The following is a 14,713-nucleotide window of genomic DNA, read 5'->3' as shown; positions in this document are numbered from 1 at the left end:
ATATACACACACACACACACACACACACACACAGTTTGCATGAGTTGGAGGAGAAAAGGAGAAAAGGTTCTGCCAGGTAGCCATCCACATGGCCAGGCATGTGAGCACATCCGAAAGAGGCATTAATTGCAGCAAAAAGCATCTGATGGTGCTTTCATCCCAATGAGTGTCTCTTAGCCATGAAAATCAACTGCCTTTTGATATCATAAACCGAGTTGCATAATCAAATATCCTCCTCCAAGGATTATTTATCAGGCATTTGCAGAGAATTATCCACTCTCCGTCAGCCTCCGGCGTGGAGTGAATCAGGTCCTCCAGGTTTTGTTTTGTTTTTGGGGGGGGGGGAGGGTGTCAATTTGCATCCCAAAATGTGCCACTTCGAAGGAGACAGGGATCCAAATGGGAATTTCAAATCGTATTATTCCAGGATCCAAATGAGAATTTCAAATAGCATTATTCCAAGATCCCAACAGGAATTTTCCAGGACCAAATGGGAATTCCAAATAGAATTATTCCAGGATCCAAATGGAAATTTTCCAGGACCAAAGGAAATTCCAAATAGAATTATTCCAGGATCCCAATAGGAATTTTCCAGGACCAAACGGGAATTTCAAATACAATTATTCCAAGACCAGTTTTGTAGTTTGGTGAGCTCTTTTCTTACAGTTATTAGTACCAGGAGTTGTGGAGTTTTATTGTGGCCAGGTAGGAAAAGGAGCCCCACAGCACACTCCCAATGGGGTGACCTCAGTATGTTTGTGTGTTTGTGTGAGGCATCAGTGAAACAGCCATGTAGCAAATGCAAAGCCACAGACAATGTTTACCCTGAAAGAGCATGTCTGTGGGAGCAGTAACTCCACTCTGGGTTCTACTCCAAACTTTCAAAAGGGCTGCCCAAGGTGTATAACCACAATAAGGACTGACGCTTCAACAAATCTTCCTGAAGTGAACCAGATGGCCTTTAAGGTGCCTTCCAACTCCACAGTTCTGTTATACTATCCATTTCCCCCCCATAGCAAATGTTATAAATCTCTTACCATATTTACAAAGTAAGCTGAGTTTTCAGTTCAAGAGAGGGGAAAAGGAGAGAGAGAAACACAGCAAGAAAAGCCTTCTAACCGAAATGCACTTCTGTGTGCACATAGACACACACACAAACACACCCAGCTGGAAGGAACGGGTAGGGGTCCAACAAAGCTTCTGCCGAAACAAATCAGGATGCTTTAAAGGGACCACAAAATTCTCTTTGAACACTGAGTGGCAGACTAGCACATCTCTCTGCCTGTTTTCTGTTTAGAAATTTCAGTCTTGGTTCACCTTGGGATCCTGAATGCATGCAACCTGTCATCAGGGCCAAGAAGAAAACAGCTCTCTGCTGCCTGCAGCCGCTCCAGGCCAGAGGAGGTTAAAAGCACAGCCGGAGCCAGCCGTTCATTTGGTCACTTGCATGATGCCCAAGGGGTTCCTGGGATCCCTTATAAAGAGCTTTCCCTCTGAGTGACAGACGCACAAATCCATGCACAAGGTTCCTTTCTTGCACACAAACACGCACACACATACACACACTGTATTTGCTGCATCCATTACTCATCCTCTCCTGAGCTGCATCCAAGGAAGGATCCTGGCGGCTGTTTCTGTCACAGGGACACCCAGTCCACCATTGCAAGAATCCGGCCGCAACAAAAGAGGTGAACCATAATCCCTTGACATTCCCTGGAAGGGCCGCTGGAGAGAAAAGATGGACCCGGCCGGAGTGGGACCCCTGGAAGGCAGGACTGACCCCCGAGAGGCCAAGGGCAACACCAGCCAAGTGACCAATGGAGGTGGGCAGCCCAAGCCAGTGGCAGCGGCGTGGGAAGAAGCCAAGGCGTTCTATGACAACCTGTCGCCCAAGAAGAAACCCAAATCGGTAAGAGAGATGGCTTTCTCCTTGCCCGCCTTACTGGGGTGTCACTGTGTCAGGTCCAGTTGGGTAGTTTGCTTTTTTGCTTGCTTCCTTACATGCTGATGTGCATATATGCATGCATATATAAAATATATAGCAGTCTGACTAGATCCTAAAAGGAAAGGGGAAAAAATCTTTCTTAATAGAAATGTAAAGTTGAGGGAGGAACCTGTTGAATTATCCTCCTGCTTGGCTCTGTCTCTTCAAACCTAAAACAGGTGGATCTACCTATAACCACAGGTAGAAATGGATCCTGGCTTAAGGTGGGACCCAGACTTTTCAGGATGTGAAAGAGATGCACATGTGCTTCTCTGCTGCCTATACTACAAGTATATCTGGCTCTTATATATTACCCCAATTTTAGCATCTCTTCCAGGTAGTTCTGGAAAATATTGTACTAACAGATTATGGATACACACACATTTATGTACACTTTCTTTTCAAGGCAGTGCTCTCACCCTGAGATCCTTCCTCCTTTGCACTAAAGAAAAGATTCAGGCCCTGAGACCTGGGAACTCAGATGGATATCTGGACTAAAACCCCATTGGCACGCTGCAACACTGCAGGGTTGGCAACAAGGCAAGGCAGGCAAAATCCTATTTCTTGCACAGCAACTGCTACAACCGTGGCCTTTTCTTTCCTGCTGCCACCACTTACTCTGACATCCCTAAACCAGTGTAGCAGCCCCCAAATAATTCCCAACACAGAGAACTACTGGTTCATAACAATTCAGATGGGCAGATAGTTGCAGGCTTCAGTATGTTGAGCACAAACATTGGCATCATCTCAACAACAGGGGCTGAGCAGAGAATGTTATTTCCCATGGAAGATGATGTTCTTTAGCTTGCTATATATATATATATATATATATATATATATATATATATATATATGCGCACAAGATAAACCAGAGGACAGAAAGGAGGCTATTTAGCAACACAAATGCAAGATGCCTTTATCCTGTGTGCCAAGGTCACAGTCTTTCTGGCTGCTTTTTGCACGTCCCATCTGTTAAGGCTTCCTTTTGCCAGCTATGCCAAGCGGTTGCATTGCACCAATGGGATTTTTAGCCCAGGTATCCAGCTGGATTCATATCTATGCCACCTGTAAACAGTGCAGCTCTCAGGGCCTGGCATGGATGGGCACCTGCTCCAGGTTGTTAATGGGGCTCTTCATTGCCCTGACATTTCAAAATATCATTGGAGATGAGTGGCTGCTGTCTTTACTTGCCATTACTATTAAATGAGGAAAGCACCTTTCCAAAGGGGCAGCCATTTCAGCTTTCCGCTGCAGGAAGTTTAAAAATTAATATTCCGGGGAAGATTTCCCAGTGCTGAGCTGGCCCTTCCATGAAGCAGAATGAGGCTGCTGGGATAGGCAATACCTTTTATTTCAGAGCTACTATGCTGAAAGCATCAGATCCCACCTGAGCTTGGAAGCTAAGCAGGGTCAGCCCTGGTTAGTCCTTGGGTGAGAGACTGATGACAAACACCAGGTGTTGTGGGCTCTGTTTCAGAAGAAGGAACTGGCTGGCGGCAATATCTCTCTGATACTGAAATGCAGCAGCCAAAAATGCTATTCCACATCAATAGGAATATGGTACCCATATCAAGAGAGGTATTAGTGCCACTCTCTTCTGCTTTGGTCAGGCATTACCTGGAAAATGGTATCCTATCATCCATTGATGATGATGATGATGATGATGATGATGATGATGATAATAATAATAATAATAATAAATAAAATTTATTTATATCCCGCCTCTCTACAAAAAGCAATCGGGGCAGCTTACAAAGTTAAAATATACAGTCCAAACCCTCAACCCACCCACCCCTTAAAATACAATTAAACAGTGTGGAATTAAAAACATAAAACATGCTTAAAAAACAATACAATATTCACCCTTAGAATCGCCTAAGTCAGAAAAGACCAGAAGGCACACAACATCAATAACATGGAATAAATCAGAACAAATCAGCTTTTCAGAGGCCAGGAAAAAAAAAAGCCAGATGTTGGTTAAGAAAAATGGGCACATAGCATCTGCTGGATGGGAATTCCCCCATTTAATAGCAGTAGTAAAGCTCAAGTCTTGTTCCTTCATGAAGGCAAAGGAGCAATATTAGTTTCCACTCAGCTTTCTTTGCAGAGGGCTGCCACTCTCCACGAAAAGCAAAGAAACCTTCCCAGGGTTGGCATGAGAGACCATGCACCTCGCAGCCAACCTTCAGCAACCTTCATCTGTTGCAAGGATCCGTGAGATGATGTTCTCCACCAAGCAAGCCCTGTTCCTCCTCTTTGCAACAGCCAAGGTTGTGCAAGGTCATGGGAAATGCCAATGCAATGTCTGGGTCTAGGAGAAAGCAGCCCCTGGCAGGCTGGCAGCAGCAGCAGCAGAGAGAAGCCCGCAGAAGGAAACAGAAGCCATCCGTCCGTCCATCTATTTTGATTTGGAGGACAGGAGGGAAAATCTAGGTCAGGTTCTTCCCTGTGGTTCTTCTCCTCTTCTTCCTTCCTTCCCTCCCTGGAGGGATTAAGTTCAGCAGGAATATGACAGGAGGAGAGCATGGCACATTCCCAACCAGATAAACAAAGAGAAGAAAAGCAAAAGCAAAAAAGATGGTGCAGAAGGCTGGCTAAAGAAAAGGGACCCTGGAATTGCTTTTATATGGGGATGGCTCAACATTGAAAGGCAGTTGTTATTACTGTAATTTTGCCTCCTTGCAGGTACTTGCACGAAGAGGGCAAATTGCTTTCCCCATCTATTGTCATTCAGGCCCCTAACAGCACCTTGCCTTCTTAGAAGTGCCCTTTACGCCAAGCGAATGCACACAGACCAGATTGCAGGCTGCCTTTAATTATTCCTGGGAAGGCTGAACGATAATCACTGAATCAATATTTTTAATCAATACTTTTTTTTAGTGATTGATCATTCAGCATACTTCTGATTGGTCATTCCACTGTTGGCTTATGTTTAGTTTATGGTCTACTAAGACCCCTAGATCCTTTTTGTACATACGCTTTCAGTCCCAGAGATATATTGCTGCCAGTGGGAGTTGCCAATGCAGGTCAGTACAAGACAGCATCCTAGAAATGCTATATAACCATTCTACCACCTTTTAACACTAATTTTCATAGGATTTTGGAAGGTGGGAAGTGACAGGTCCAGCTAGTATTTGAATGGTTGATGCCTTGGGAAAGACCAGAAAGAACCCTGCATAAAAGACCAAAGAGACCCCCTGACAGTGCAAGGGGCTTTCTAGAACAAAACCAAGACCACCGAAAAGGCAATTGGGAATCCATGCTCCTAGCAACATGCGCTGGCCAGTGTTTTAGCTGTTATTCATCACTGCCAATTGAGAGTCTCATTCATTAGCCTGAGACAGCAAAACAGATTAATTTTTTAAGAGCTACAAGAGCCCCCAAGGCAGCTTAGAGCTTTGCAAAAGCAGATACGTTTAATAAAATCAAGCGCTAAGAATTGGAAGGAAGGGGGAAACAGAGCTGAAAACAGCAAAGCAGGAGTCAGAGGCAGCTTCCATGTCAGGAGGGCAACCGACCTGCTCTGAGTTTTAGCCAAAATGCTGTATTCTGTCCTCCTAAATAGATTCAGTACATTGGATAGTTCCTGTAAAATCTAGACCAAAACCTAGGCTAGATTTACTGACATTGATGCCACTCTTTGCAACCAGGTCTGGCCAAAGCTATTTTGCCACCTGGGTCAAAAAACAATATGATGCCTCTTGTTGCACTGACTGGGCTTCAGGTTACTTTATATTTGATCATGGGGCAACAATAATATCTACTTCCTCAGATGCACAGACTTCCATTCCATGCATCTGCTTGATCTCCATGCATCTGAGGAAGTAGACCAAGTTTGCAGGAGCTTATGCACAACTTCTTTTGCACAGTTGCACAGTTACAACTTGCACAGATAATCTCAAAGATCCCTTTGCACACTTCTACGGACGCTTTCTAGTGGTAGCCATGCCATGTAGCAAAGTACAATAACATCTAAAAGCCACAAAAGAATGAAACCTTTATCAGGGCAATCATAATGCATAGCATACATATTGCGAGTTTTCCACATTCCACTGGCTTCTTGACAAAATGCAGGCCTGTGACCTTGTCAATTTTTTCCCTCTTCCTTTATGATTTTTAACACTTTTGCTTGATGAAGAAGCCAGTGGAGCTCTGAAAGCTTGCAACATATATGTTATGCATTTTGGTTGGCTCAATAAGGGTATGATTGTTTTGTGGATTTTGGATGTTTTTGTAGGGTCGTCTTAGGGTGGTCTCCATAAGTGGGAAACGAAGGCACAGAACAATAACATTATGGCCATTATCATCCATAAAGGGGTCTTGTAGCACCTTTGAGACAAACTGTGCAAAAGAAGTGGTAGCATAAGCTTGCGGAAACTTGGCCTATTTCCTCAGATGCACGGAGAAGAACTAGACCAAGTAGATCTCAGATACATGGAGATCAATGCATCTGAGAAAGTAAAAGTCTATGGAAGCTCACGCGGAAACTTCTTTTGCACAGCCTCAAAGATGCTGCAAGATCACTTTGCAAACGAATATTCCAGACTAAAATGGCGATGTCTCCGAATTCTCCCATCTATAGAAGCAAAGGCAAACCTAAAAACAATCCCAAAGGCTGGTGAAATAAGACTCTAAAGGCCAAAGAAAGGGCATTTTATGACCTTGGTGCCACCATTGACGATGCCATGCCCTTTGTGCCTGAAGGTAAAAGGGCACAGAAAGAGCCTTCACATGACAGCTCTAAAACCAAATAATAAACTTAACCATGTGGCACCTTCTCAAGAACTATTAAAATAATATTTTAGCTAATTAGTAACTTAAAGCTCCCATGTCGTTAAGCCATTAATTAGTAACTTATGGCTCCCATATTTTAAAATAATGTTTAGTAGGGGAGTCCCCCAACTAGTTAATAGCTCACCATCTGGAATGATTAATGGCCACAATTATTGTGTTTCATATCTTGCCTTTTCAGAACCAGGAGAGATTGTGTTATTTGCTGCTTAACTTCTAATCTGAGCTGGCAATTTGGATAACGTTTTGGCTTATCTCTGATATTGCCAAAGTCCTGCAAGTCATCCCAGGCTGTACTTTTCATCAGTTTGGCCATCTGATCAGGTTCTGCCAAGATGGTTCTTAACTGGCTTGTTTCCCCAAAAGCTTGGAGGTTTGTTTTAGTAGAAAAGGTTTTAAAATGCAAATTACATCTGGTGGGAAACAGCCTTGTGGTGTGAAGGAGGCCATTAAGGAAATGCCTTCCTTCTGAAACTGGCATTTGCATCGCCAAAGGTGTTGGCATGAGACAGCCCCTTCCCAGCAAGGATTTTCTTAAGGTCAGTCATCAGGAGATGGGGAAATTAAGAAATTCCTCTTTCCAAGCATCCTATCATCCTGATGATGACCATATTCCCAGCTTTTGTTTTAGGTTCTTAAAAATGCATGCTTTGGTCATTTTGTCCTGAGACAGATGGACCACTGGCATGGCCAGTGGCAACTTCCAATGTTCCTGAAGTGCCCATGTTCTGTAGCAAGGTTTATATAGGCCAAGGTTAAATCAGGAAATAAAATTTGAAAGTGGGTACAGATCTGAAAATATCAGGCCAGGGACTCCTGTTGGAGAGTTACAAATGCATAGCCTAGAGTTATGCATTCGTGACTGTTTCGTATTCATGTTCTCTAGTTTAGGGGACACAAGGGACCCTGGAAGCCCCATATTCCCTACTTAAAAGAAAGCAGCTGCTGCAATTGATGGGGGTCCATTCCCCTTTTGCAAGTGATCTCCAAAATGAGGAGGAATTGCGACAGGGACCCCTGTTGATTGGCATCTTTCCCCATTGGAAGTTTCCCTAAGCAACTGTGTGCCATGGCTGGCAAAACATAATCTGTTTTACTGTCGTTCCCTTCTCTTTCTCCTTGTTGCTGTGTCTTGCAGCCAAAGCCGCAAAACGCCATCACGATTGCGGTGTCCTCCCGGGCACTTTTCCGTATGGAGGAAGAGCAAAAGATCTACAGCGAGCAAGGCGTGGAGGCCTACGTGAAATACCAGCTGGATCATGAGAATGAGCCTTTCCTTCCCGGAGCTGCCTTCCCATTTGTCAAGGTCTGCCCCTTTTCTGATGTTTCGTTCAGCTCCAGGCATAAGGCTCATTTCCTGGGATACCAGGAAGGGCCACAGTCGTCACCGATATCTTGCAAATCCTTTGGCGCAGCTTAGCCACTGCTATGTGTTCCTCGCAGGTGTCAGTGCGAAAACAAAGTTGCTCCATCGCCTCTTCAAATAAGTGACGGGGTGAAAATTTGCAAGGGGTCTGTGAATCATCTGTGCCTCTCTTTCCTGCCTACATATTCATGCCAAGCAAGGAAAAATTGGTTCCCATATGCTAAATGTGAAAAATAAAATTGGAGTTGGCATTTCTGGAAGGGGTTTACACAGGGCAGTCCTTTCTGGGCAACCACACCAGTGTGTTGGTTAAAATGGAAGGGAAATAGTGTAAAATGGGAGGGAAATTGGGGTGCACAGCATGCAAAGAGGGAGCTGGCCTTGCCCATCTTTGACTACTCCATCCTCTTCCTTTCCTCCTCTTCCTCCCATCTATTTCAACATCTAGAACAAAAGGCAGCTTAGAAAAGTTAACATAAATGCAGCTTTTAAAAAATTGCATTATACCCCCCAAAAATCAATTATTGATAAAACTGACAGCAGTTAAAAGCATAATAATTACAAAGAGGAAAATGCAGACAGCAGAGCATATTCTGAAATTCAAGCAGGCTCAATATTGTTAGCAAAGCAGAGTAGTGCAGAGCATTGACCGTCAAGTGGTTCTCATCCTTTAACCAGCTTTGTGTCTTTGTGGCCAAACTGTCCGGCCGCGTTCCATTCTGTAGGCCCTGGAAGCGGTCAACATGCAGCTGAGAGAGCTCTATCCGGACAGCGAGGAGCTCTTTGATATCGTCCTGATGACCAACAACCACGCTCAAGTGGGTGTCCGCTTGATCAACAGCATCAATTACTACAGTGAGTAGTCCCCAGGAGTTGGTGCTCTTGACCAAAAGTGGCCAAAGAGTTTCCAGGTTCCTGGTCACCTCCCCATTTGCAAAATGCAAACTTATCTCAGTTTTCTTCAGTTATTGGTGATGGCTCCCAAGTCAGTGGAGGCAATAAATCCAAACTTCAGTGAGTCCATACTCTTATGCATTAGTCTATAGTTGTAGGAATAAGGGATGGCCTGAGTTTCCCCAGCATCTTTTATTCCTACTCATAACACGATGAGTCTGTCTTCTTCTCTCTTCCAGATCTGTTTATTGAGAGGTTTTGCATGACAGGTGGAAACAGCCCCATCAACTACCTGAAAGCGTACCACACCAACCTCTATCTTTCATCTGACAATGAGAAAGTGACTGAAGCCATAGAAGAGGGTGAGTAAGAACTCTATTGGCAGTTGACATTTGTGGTGGGACATAATTTTTGAATGGAAAGATATGCTCTTAAGTTTGCCCTTGGAAAACAGCTTAGAAATTGTATGTGCATTTGATGTAGCATTATGAGCAAATCACGCTAAAGTAGTGTAAATCCCTAAGCAGTGGAGTTACTAACTGAGTGTGTTCTACAACCCTTGTGGTCAGTGGCAACACTGTGCAACTGAATGCACACTGAAATGTACAACCCAGTGGCTAACCATAAGGGAAGGCAATGGCAAACCCCCCTTTGAACAAATTTTGCCAAAAAAGCCTTAGGGTCGCCATAAATCAGAAACGACTTGAAGGCATGCAACAACAAATGGCAAACCAAATGTGCCTATGCATCCAGGTACACAACTATGTGTACATGGGCATTCACAATGGCACAACAAATGGGACTCCACCTGTGCAACTCTGAACTGAATGCATCCATTCCACATTGAACAAACATATTCTTCTTCCCTCTTTTCCGAAGGGATTGCTGCAGCCACCATCTTCAGCCCCAACCGGGACGTGCAAGTCTCTGAAGAACAGCTGCGCGTTGCCTTTGATGGGGACGCCGTCCTTTTCTCGGATGAGTCTGAGCAGATTGTGAAAGCTCACGGCCTTGATAAGTTCTTTGAGCACGAGAAGACGTATGAGAACAAACCGCTAGCTCAGGTATGGCGGACAATATCTGGGAACACAGGGACCGGATGCTGTGAGGATTGTTCCTACTGGGTCATGGTTCCAGGTCTCTTCTTCTTGCCAAAAAGGCCTCTCTTGAGCCTAAAATGGATCAAAGGAGGCCAAAAACATGGTGGCAATGCCCTCTATGTCTACTCTACTAGAAGGATAGTGGGATTGGAGACAAAAAACTTAGATATATTCCCCAAGGGAACGTGTCCCTGCAAGGTCTTGTGGGGGGACCAGTGCAGTCCTATAACCCCACAACATTTGGGAGAATTGCAGAAGGGAGCTCTTTTTGATGCCAACATCTGCTTCTACCTTTCCAGGGGCCTCTAAAGGGCTTCCTGGAAGCCCTGGGGAAGCTTCAGAAGAAGTTCTACTCCAAAGGCCTGCGCCTGGAGTGCCCCATCCGCACTTACCTGGTCACGGCCCGCAGCGCTGCCAGTTCGGGGGCCCGGGCTCTCAAGACCCTCCGGAGCTGGGGACTAGAAACGGACGAAGCCCTCTTTTTAGCTGGGGCCCCCAAGGGCCCATTGCTGGAGAAGATCCGTCCGCACATCTTCTTCGATGACCAGATGTTCCACGTGGAAGGGGCAAAGGAGATGGGCACCATTGCGGCCCATGTTCCCTATGGGGTGGCCCAGAGACAGAGGCGCGCGGCTCAGGGAATGAAGACTCCAAACAGCAAGTAGGGCCAAAGAGCAAAGGACTGGGCTTAGGCCAGCATTTGGGAGGTGGAAGTCACCAAGGTCTTCCTCTTGCTGGTTAGAAAGTTCAACCCGTCTTCTGGGATAACTAGAACCAAAGGTGCTAGAAAGGCAGATGTCTGGTTTGAGTGAGTAGCCTGGAAGAAGAGGCCACCCTACTGGCTGTAGATGTTCCACTTTGTGGAAATGTCCTTCCTTCCATTTGAGGGTCAATGGTGTACATCTGGATCCACCACTCCTCCATCCAGGTCACTTCTAGCTTCTATCTCTTTGTGGTCCTTGGTTTCAGTCCTTTTATCCATTATCAGCACTTTATGGCTGAGGATCACCTGATCTCTTTGCTCTTGAATGTCCGTGACGTCCTGAATATTTTCACTTGACCTTCAGTGGGTGAAAAGTGTGTGCATTTCATGCTTCCATTGAGGACATCGCACAGAGTTTGCCACGAATGGTGCAAATTTAAAGCACTATGGAAATAATTTAGTTTTTCAGAGAAAGGGTCGGTCTCTAAAGTTATGAAAGCAGAGGTAAGGTTGAAAAATCATGCAGCCAATGCTTGCAGGCATGTCTGGAACTAGATTTCTCAGAAAGCAACCCCAAGAAAAGTGTAGCATGAAACCCAAGATTCCCAAAAGGAGAAGGAGAAGAACATGAACATCCCCAAAGCCTAGAAGCTTTGGAAGAAAATTTCAGACTCTGCTTTTCCTGGATTGGTGGGTTTCCAATTAACCCCAAATTTACCCAAAACTTGCACTATCAGAAAGAGAAGGATTGACAAGGGTCAAAGAGTTTGGCTCCAAACTCCATACAATCCCTTCTCTTTTTTTTATGGATCCCACAAGCCAATTAAATATGCAAAGAGGGATACATTTCCCTTGAGTTTTACTTTGTTCAGAACATTTCTTGGCACCCATTTCTGAATCTGGATTCCATCCCATCTCTCCCTTCCCAGTTTAAAATTATACATCAACATATACATCAAAACATTGACTAAAATACAAACCAGCTTTGTTTGTAAATGACTCCAGAGTCAGAACTGCGGAGCTCAAAAAATGTTTAGACCTGACTTTGAGAGGAGATAAAAATACAGTTTTAACTACAGGATAAAACTACTGTGTGGGTTGTTTAATCCTTTCCCAAGAAGGAAAGAGAGTGAAGGAGCAGGCAGAGAGAGCATGGGCTGCATGTTGGTTTTAATATATCTATCTATCTATCTATCTATCTATCTAGATAGATAGATAGATAGATAGATATATCTCTGTATTGGATCTGGTTTAAGAAGTCTTGGGTTCAAATCATCCATATTAGGCCTTAAATCTCATAAGGACCATGGATAATGCACTCTTGTCTCCCAGGATAATCTGCTTTGAAGGGTTGTGGATTAGATCAAATAATTCACCCTTCCCACATATATCTGTACACCATTTCCTTTGAAAACAGGCAGATGATACATGTCATCAGTATAAAAAGTGGAACCTTTTAATTCCAGCCTTTCACCAGTCGCCACTCGTGTTCGCTTATGAAGAAAACAGCATTTTAATGATCACCTGTCACTTTTATGGATGTTTTCTCTGTAATAAACTCTCTCTCTCCTTCTCTGTTATGACTCACTGCTTTTCTGTTTTGAGAACTTTCACTATATGAGTATGTTGGGAGCAAGCTGATGTGTCCTTAAACATAAGGACTAGAAACTTGAAGAGTGATAGGGAGCCACGCAAGGATACAATACAAGGGCAGCCAGAGGATTCTGCATCAGTCCTATAGTGAATCTGTAGTTTTGCAGAAGTTAAAACACTCAGTTGGGATGTCCAAGCAATATATGTGATGTGTGGTTATGGTATCGTGTTTTTTTTTTAATGCGCTTAAAGAAGCCCAAAACCAACAAAAGCTACCGATTTCTGTCCCTGCTGATGCCATCTTTCAGCCTGCTCCGGTCTCCTCATCCCAACAGCATTTGCTGGGGAGAGCCCACTCCCATTTCCACTTGCATATTTGAATGCGACCCAAGCGCTGGCTTATTTTTAGCCCTGTCCGATTTGGAAGTCCCACTCAGATTACGGTCCCTGTTTCTGAGAAAAAGCACATGGCATCCTTAAACTGAGATCCTCTCCAAATACAATGGAGCCTAACACTCCTCTGGTGGTGTAGTTCCCCAGGATTATGGCAAGAATGGATGTGGTCAGGCAGTCTGATGGGATGGAGAGAGAAAATTCAGGAGTGCTTTCGGTTGTTGCACCATCTGAGAGATTGTCCCCATAAGCATGCAGCTACAGATCTCCTATGGCAAGCCAATAAACCAGTGGTGGGCATGCTCCAGGGGTCAGCTGGCCAATTTTGTACCCATCACATCCTCAGTGTGGCCCACCTCTTTGCTCCCAGCAGCAACTGAGAGTAACATTCTGCATAATCAGAAATTGCCTCCAGTCCAGACACTTTAAGACAATCCCGGGAGATGCTTTCTTTGTACTTTGAGCTATGTTCTTCAAAGGTATAGGATGAAATTTGCACCACCAGAGGCATTAAATCAGTGGTGGGCAGCGTGCTCCAGGGTCATTTGGCAAATTTTGGACCCACCAGGCTTCCAGGGGTCTGCTCAATTGCTTGCAGCAGCATCTGGGAATGATGCTGCCCCCTGGATCACAGCTTTAAAGGTTTGGATTAAAACCTGTTGTGGATTCACCACCTGCCACTGATTTGGGAGTTGCCAGTCTCCATAGATGGGATTTCTGCAGTGTGTGCATGCCAGCGTGCCACTTTTGCAACAAGGCTGCCCATCTCCGGACACATTTCATTCTTCTGACATCTTGCCCGCTATTTATAGTCAACTTGACCCATGCCTTTGTCACTCATTGGAGCAACAGGGAAGGTTTATGACCAACAGGAGCCTATAAGGAAACAGCTGCTCTTCCAAAGCTAGAAAACTGATATGCGCTTCCCAAATGCACCCTCTTTCTCTCACTGCCGCTGCAGAGACGCTTTCCATTTCTTTCTGAAGAACAAGGGAGACCTCTATGCAACTCTCCTGAACATTAATACCTGTCCAGGGCACCACTGGGCACCACTGGACTTGAAGGTCCAGCTCTAGCCAGGACCCTGCTATGGTTTATTCAAAGTACAGGTTATGGCTCAGGTACACATCTAGGCTGCAGAAATAATCCAGTCTGGTATCACTTTAACTGGACCCAGAATTGTATAGCACTGAGCCATGGCAGTTAAAGTCGCATCAATCCGGATTAGTTCTGCAGTGCGGCTGCAGCCCTAGAGCAAAGTGTTTAAATGGTTAAGAACTTTTTTATTTTACACACCCACATTTGAGTCATTTGGATGCTGGACCTCCATCCGCACAGCAGAAATAATCCAGTTTGACACCGCTTTAACTGCCGTGCCTCAGCGCTGTGCAACTTTGGGGACTATAGTTTGTTTTGGCACTTGGGTTCAGAGAAGGCTAAATATTTCACAAAATTACATTTCCTATAATTCTATAGGACTGAGCCATGGCAGTTAAAGCGATGTCAAACTGGATTATTTCTGCAGTGTGGATGCAGCCCATGTGTCTGTTAAGATGCGGATGCTGGTTTAGCACAAAAGGCATGAGATAGAGAGGAGGGAAATAAGAATGGAGCATGGGAATAAAAGAAAGAAAATAAACAAGGCTCTTTAAGTAACAATTGTGTGTCCAAAGGGATACTCAGTCCTGGCTTTTGGGAACCCAGTGAAGACAAATGGACACATACAATTTAATCACTGATCTGATAATGAAAGCTACACTGACTTTTTCTAGGGCATAATGTGTACAAATGTGTCCGCAACTCTGTATTCATCCCTTGCTTTGAAATAAATAAATCACTTTTCACAACAATCCAAATCTCAGGATTAGATGTAGCAGAGACGTTTCCAC

The 14,713-nt window shown here is 44.5% G+C and overlaps 1 protein-coding gene across 1 annotated transcript; it reads left to right on the top strand.

Moving 5' to 3' along the window:
* The first annotated feature begins 1,646 nt into the window (after positions 1–1,646).
* Positions 1,647–12,413, top strand: NT5C1A (5'-nucleotidase, cytosolic IA). The gene is made up of 6 exons (XM_042441212.1): positions 1,647–1,909; positions 7,914–8,081; positions 8,867–8,996; positions 9,275–9,397; positions 9,915–10,099; positions 10,435–12,413. Exons 1-6 carry the CDS (start codon positions 1,739–1,741, stop codon positions 10,798–10,800), a joined length of 1,143 nt encoding a protein of 380 aa, XP_042297146.1. The 5' UTR covers positions 1,647–1,738; the 3' UTR covers positions 10,801–12,413.
* The last annotated feature ends 2,300 nt before the right edge of the window (positions 12,414–14,713 follow it).

This window comes from Sceloporus undulatus, chromosome 9, assembly GCF_019175285.1.
Source record: "Sceloporus undulatus isolate JIND9_A2432 ecotype Alabama chromosome 9, SceUnd_v1.1, whole genome shotgun sequence".
In the NCBI taxonomy this organism is placed as follows: Eukaryota; Metazoa; Chordata; class Lepidosauria; order Squamata; family Phrynosomatidae; genus Sceloporus; species Sceloporus undulatus.
This window is presented reverse-complemented; position numbering and strand designations above follow the sequence as displayed.

What these genes read in the sequence shown, in the direction of transcription:
- NT5C1A (XM_042441212.1), top strand. Translation starts at nt 1,739, where the DNA reads ATGGACCCGGCCGGAGTGGGACCCCTGGAAGGCAGGACTGACCCCCGA. An exon ending in CCAAGAAGAAACCCAAATCG is followed by an intron (nt 1,910 to 7,913) that starts GTAAGAGAGATG and finishes TGTGTCTTGCAG; the next exon opens with CCAAAGCCGCAAAACGCCAT. An exon ending in GACTGAAGCCATAGAAGAGG is followed by an intron (nt 9,398 to 9,914) that starts GTGAGTAAGAAC and finishes TCTTTTCCGAAG; the next exon opens with GGATTGCTGCAGCCACCATC.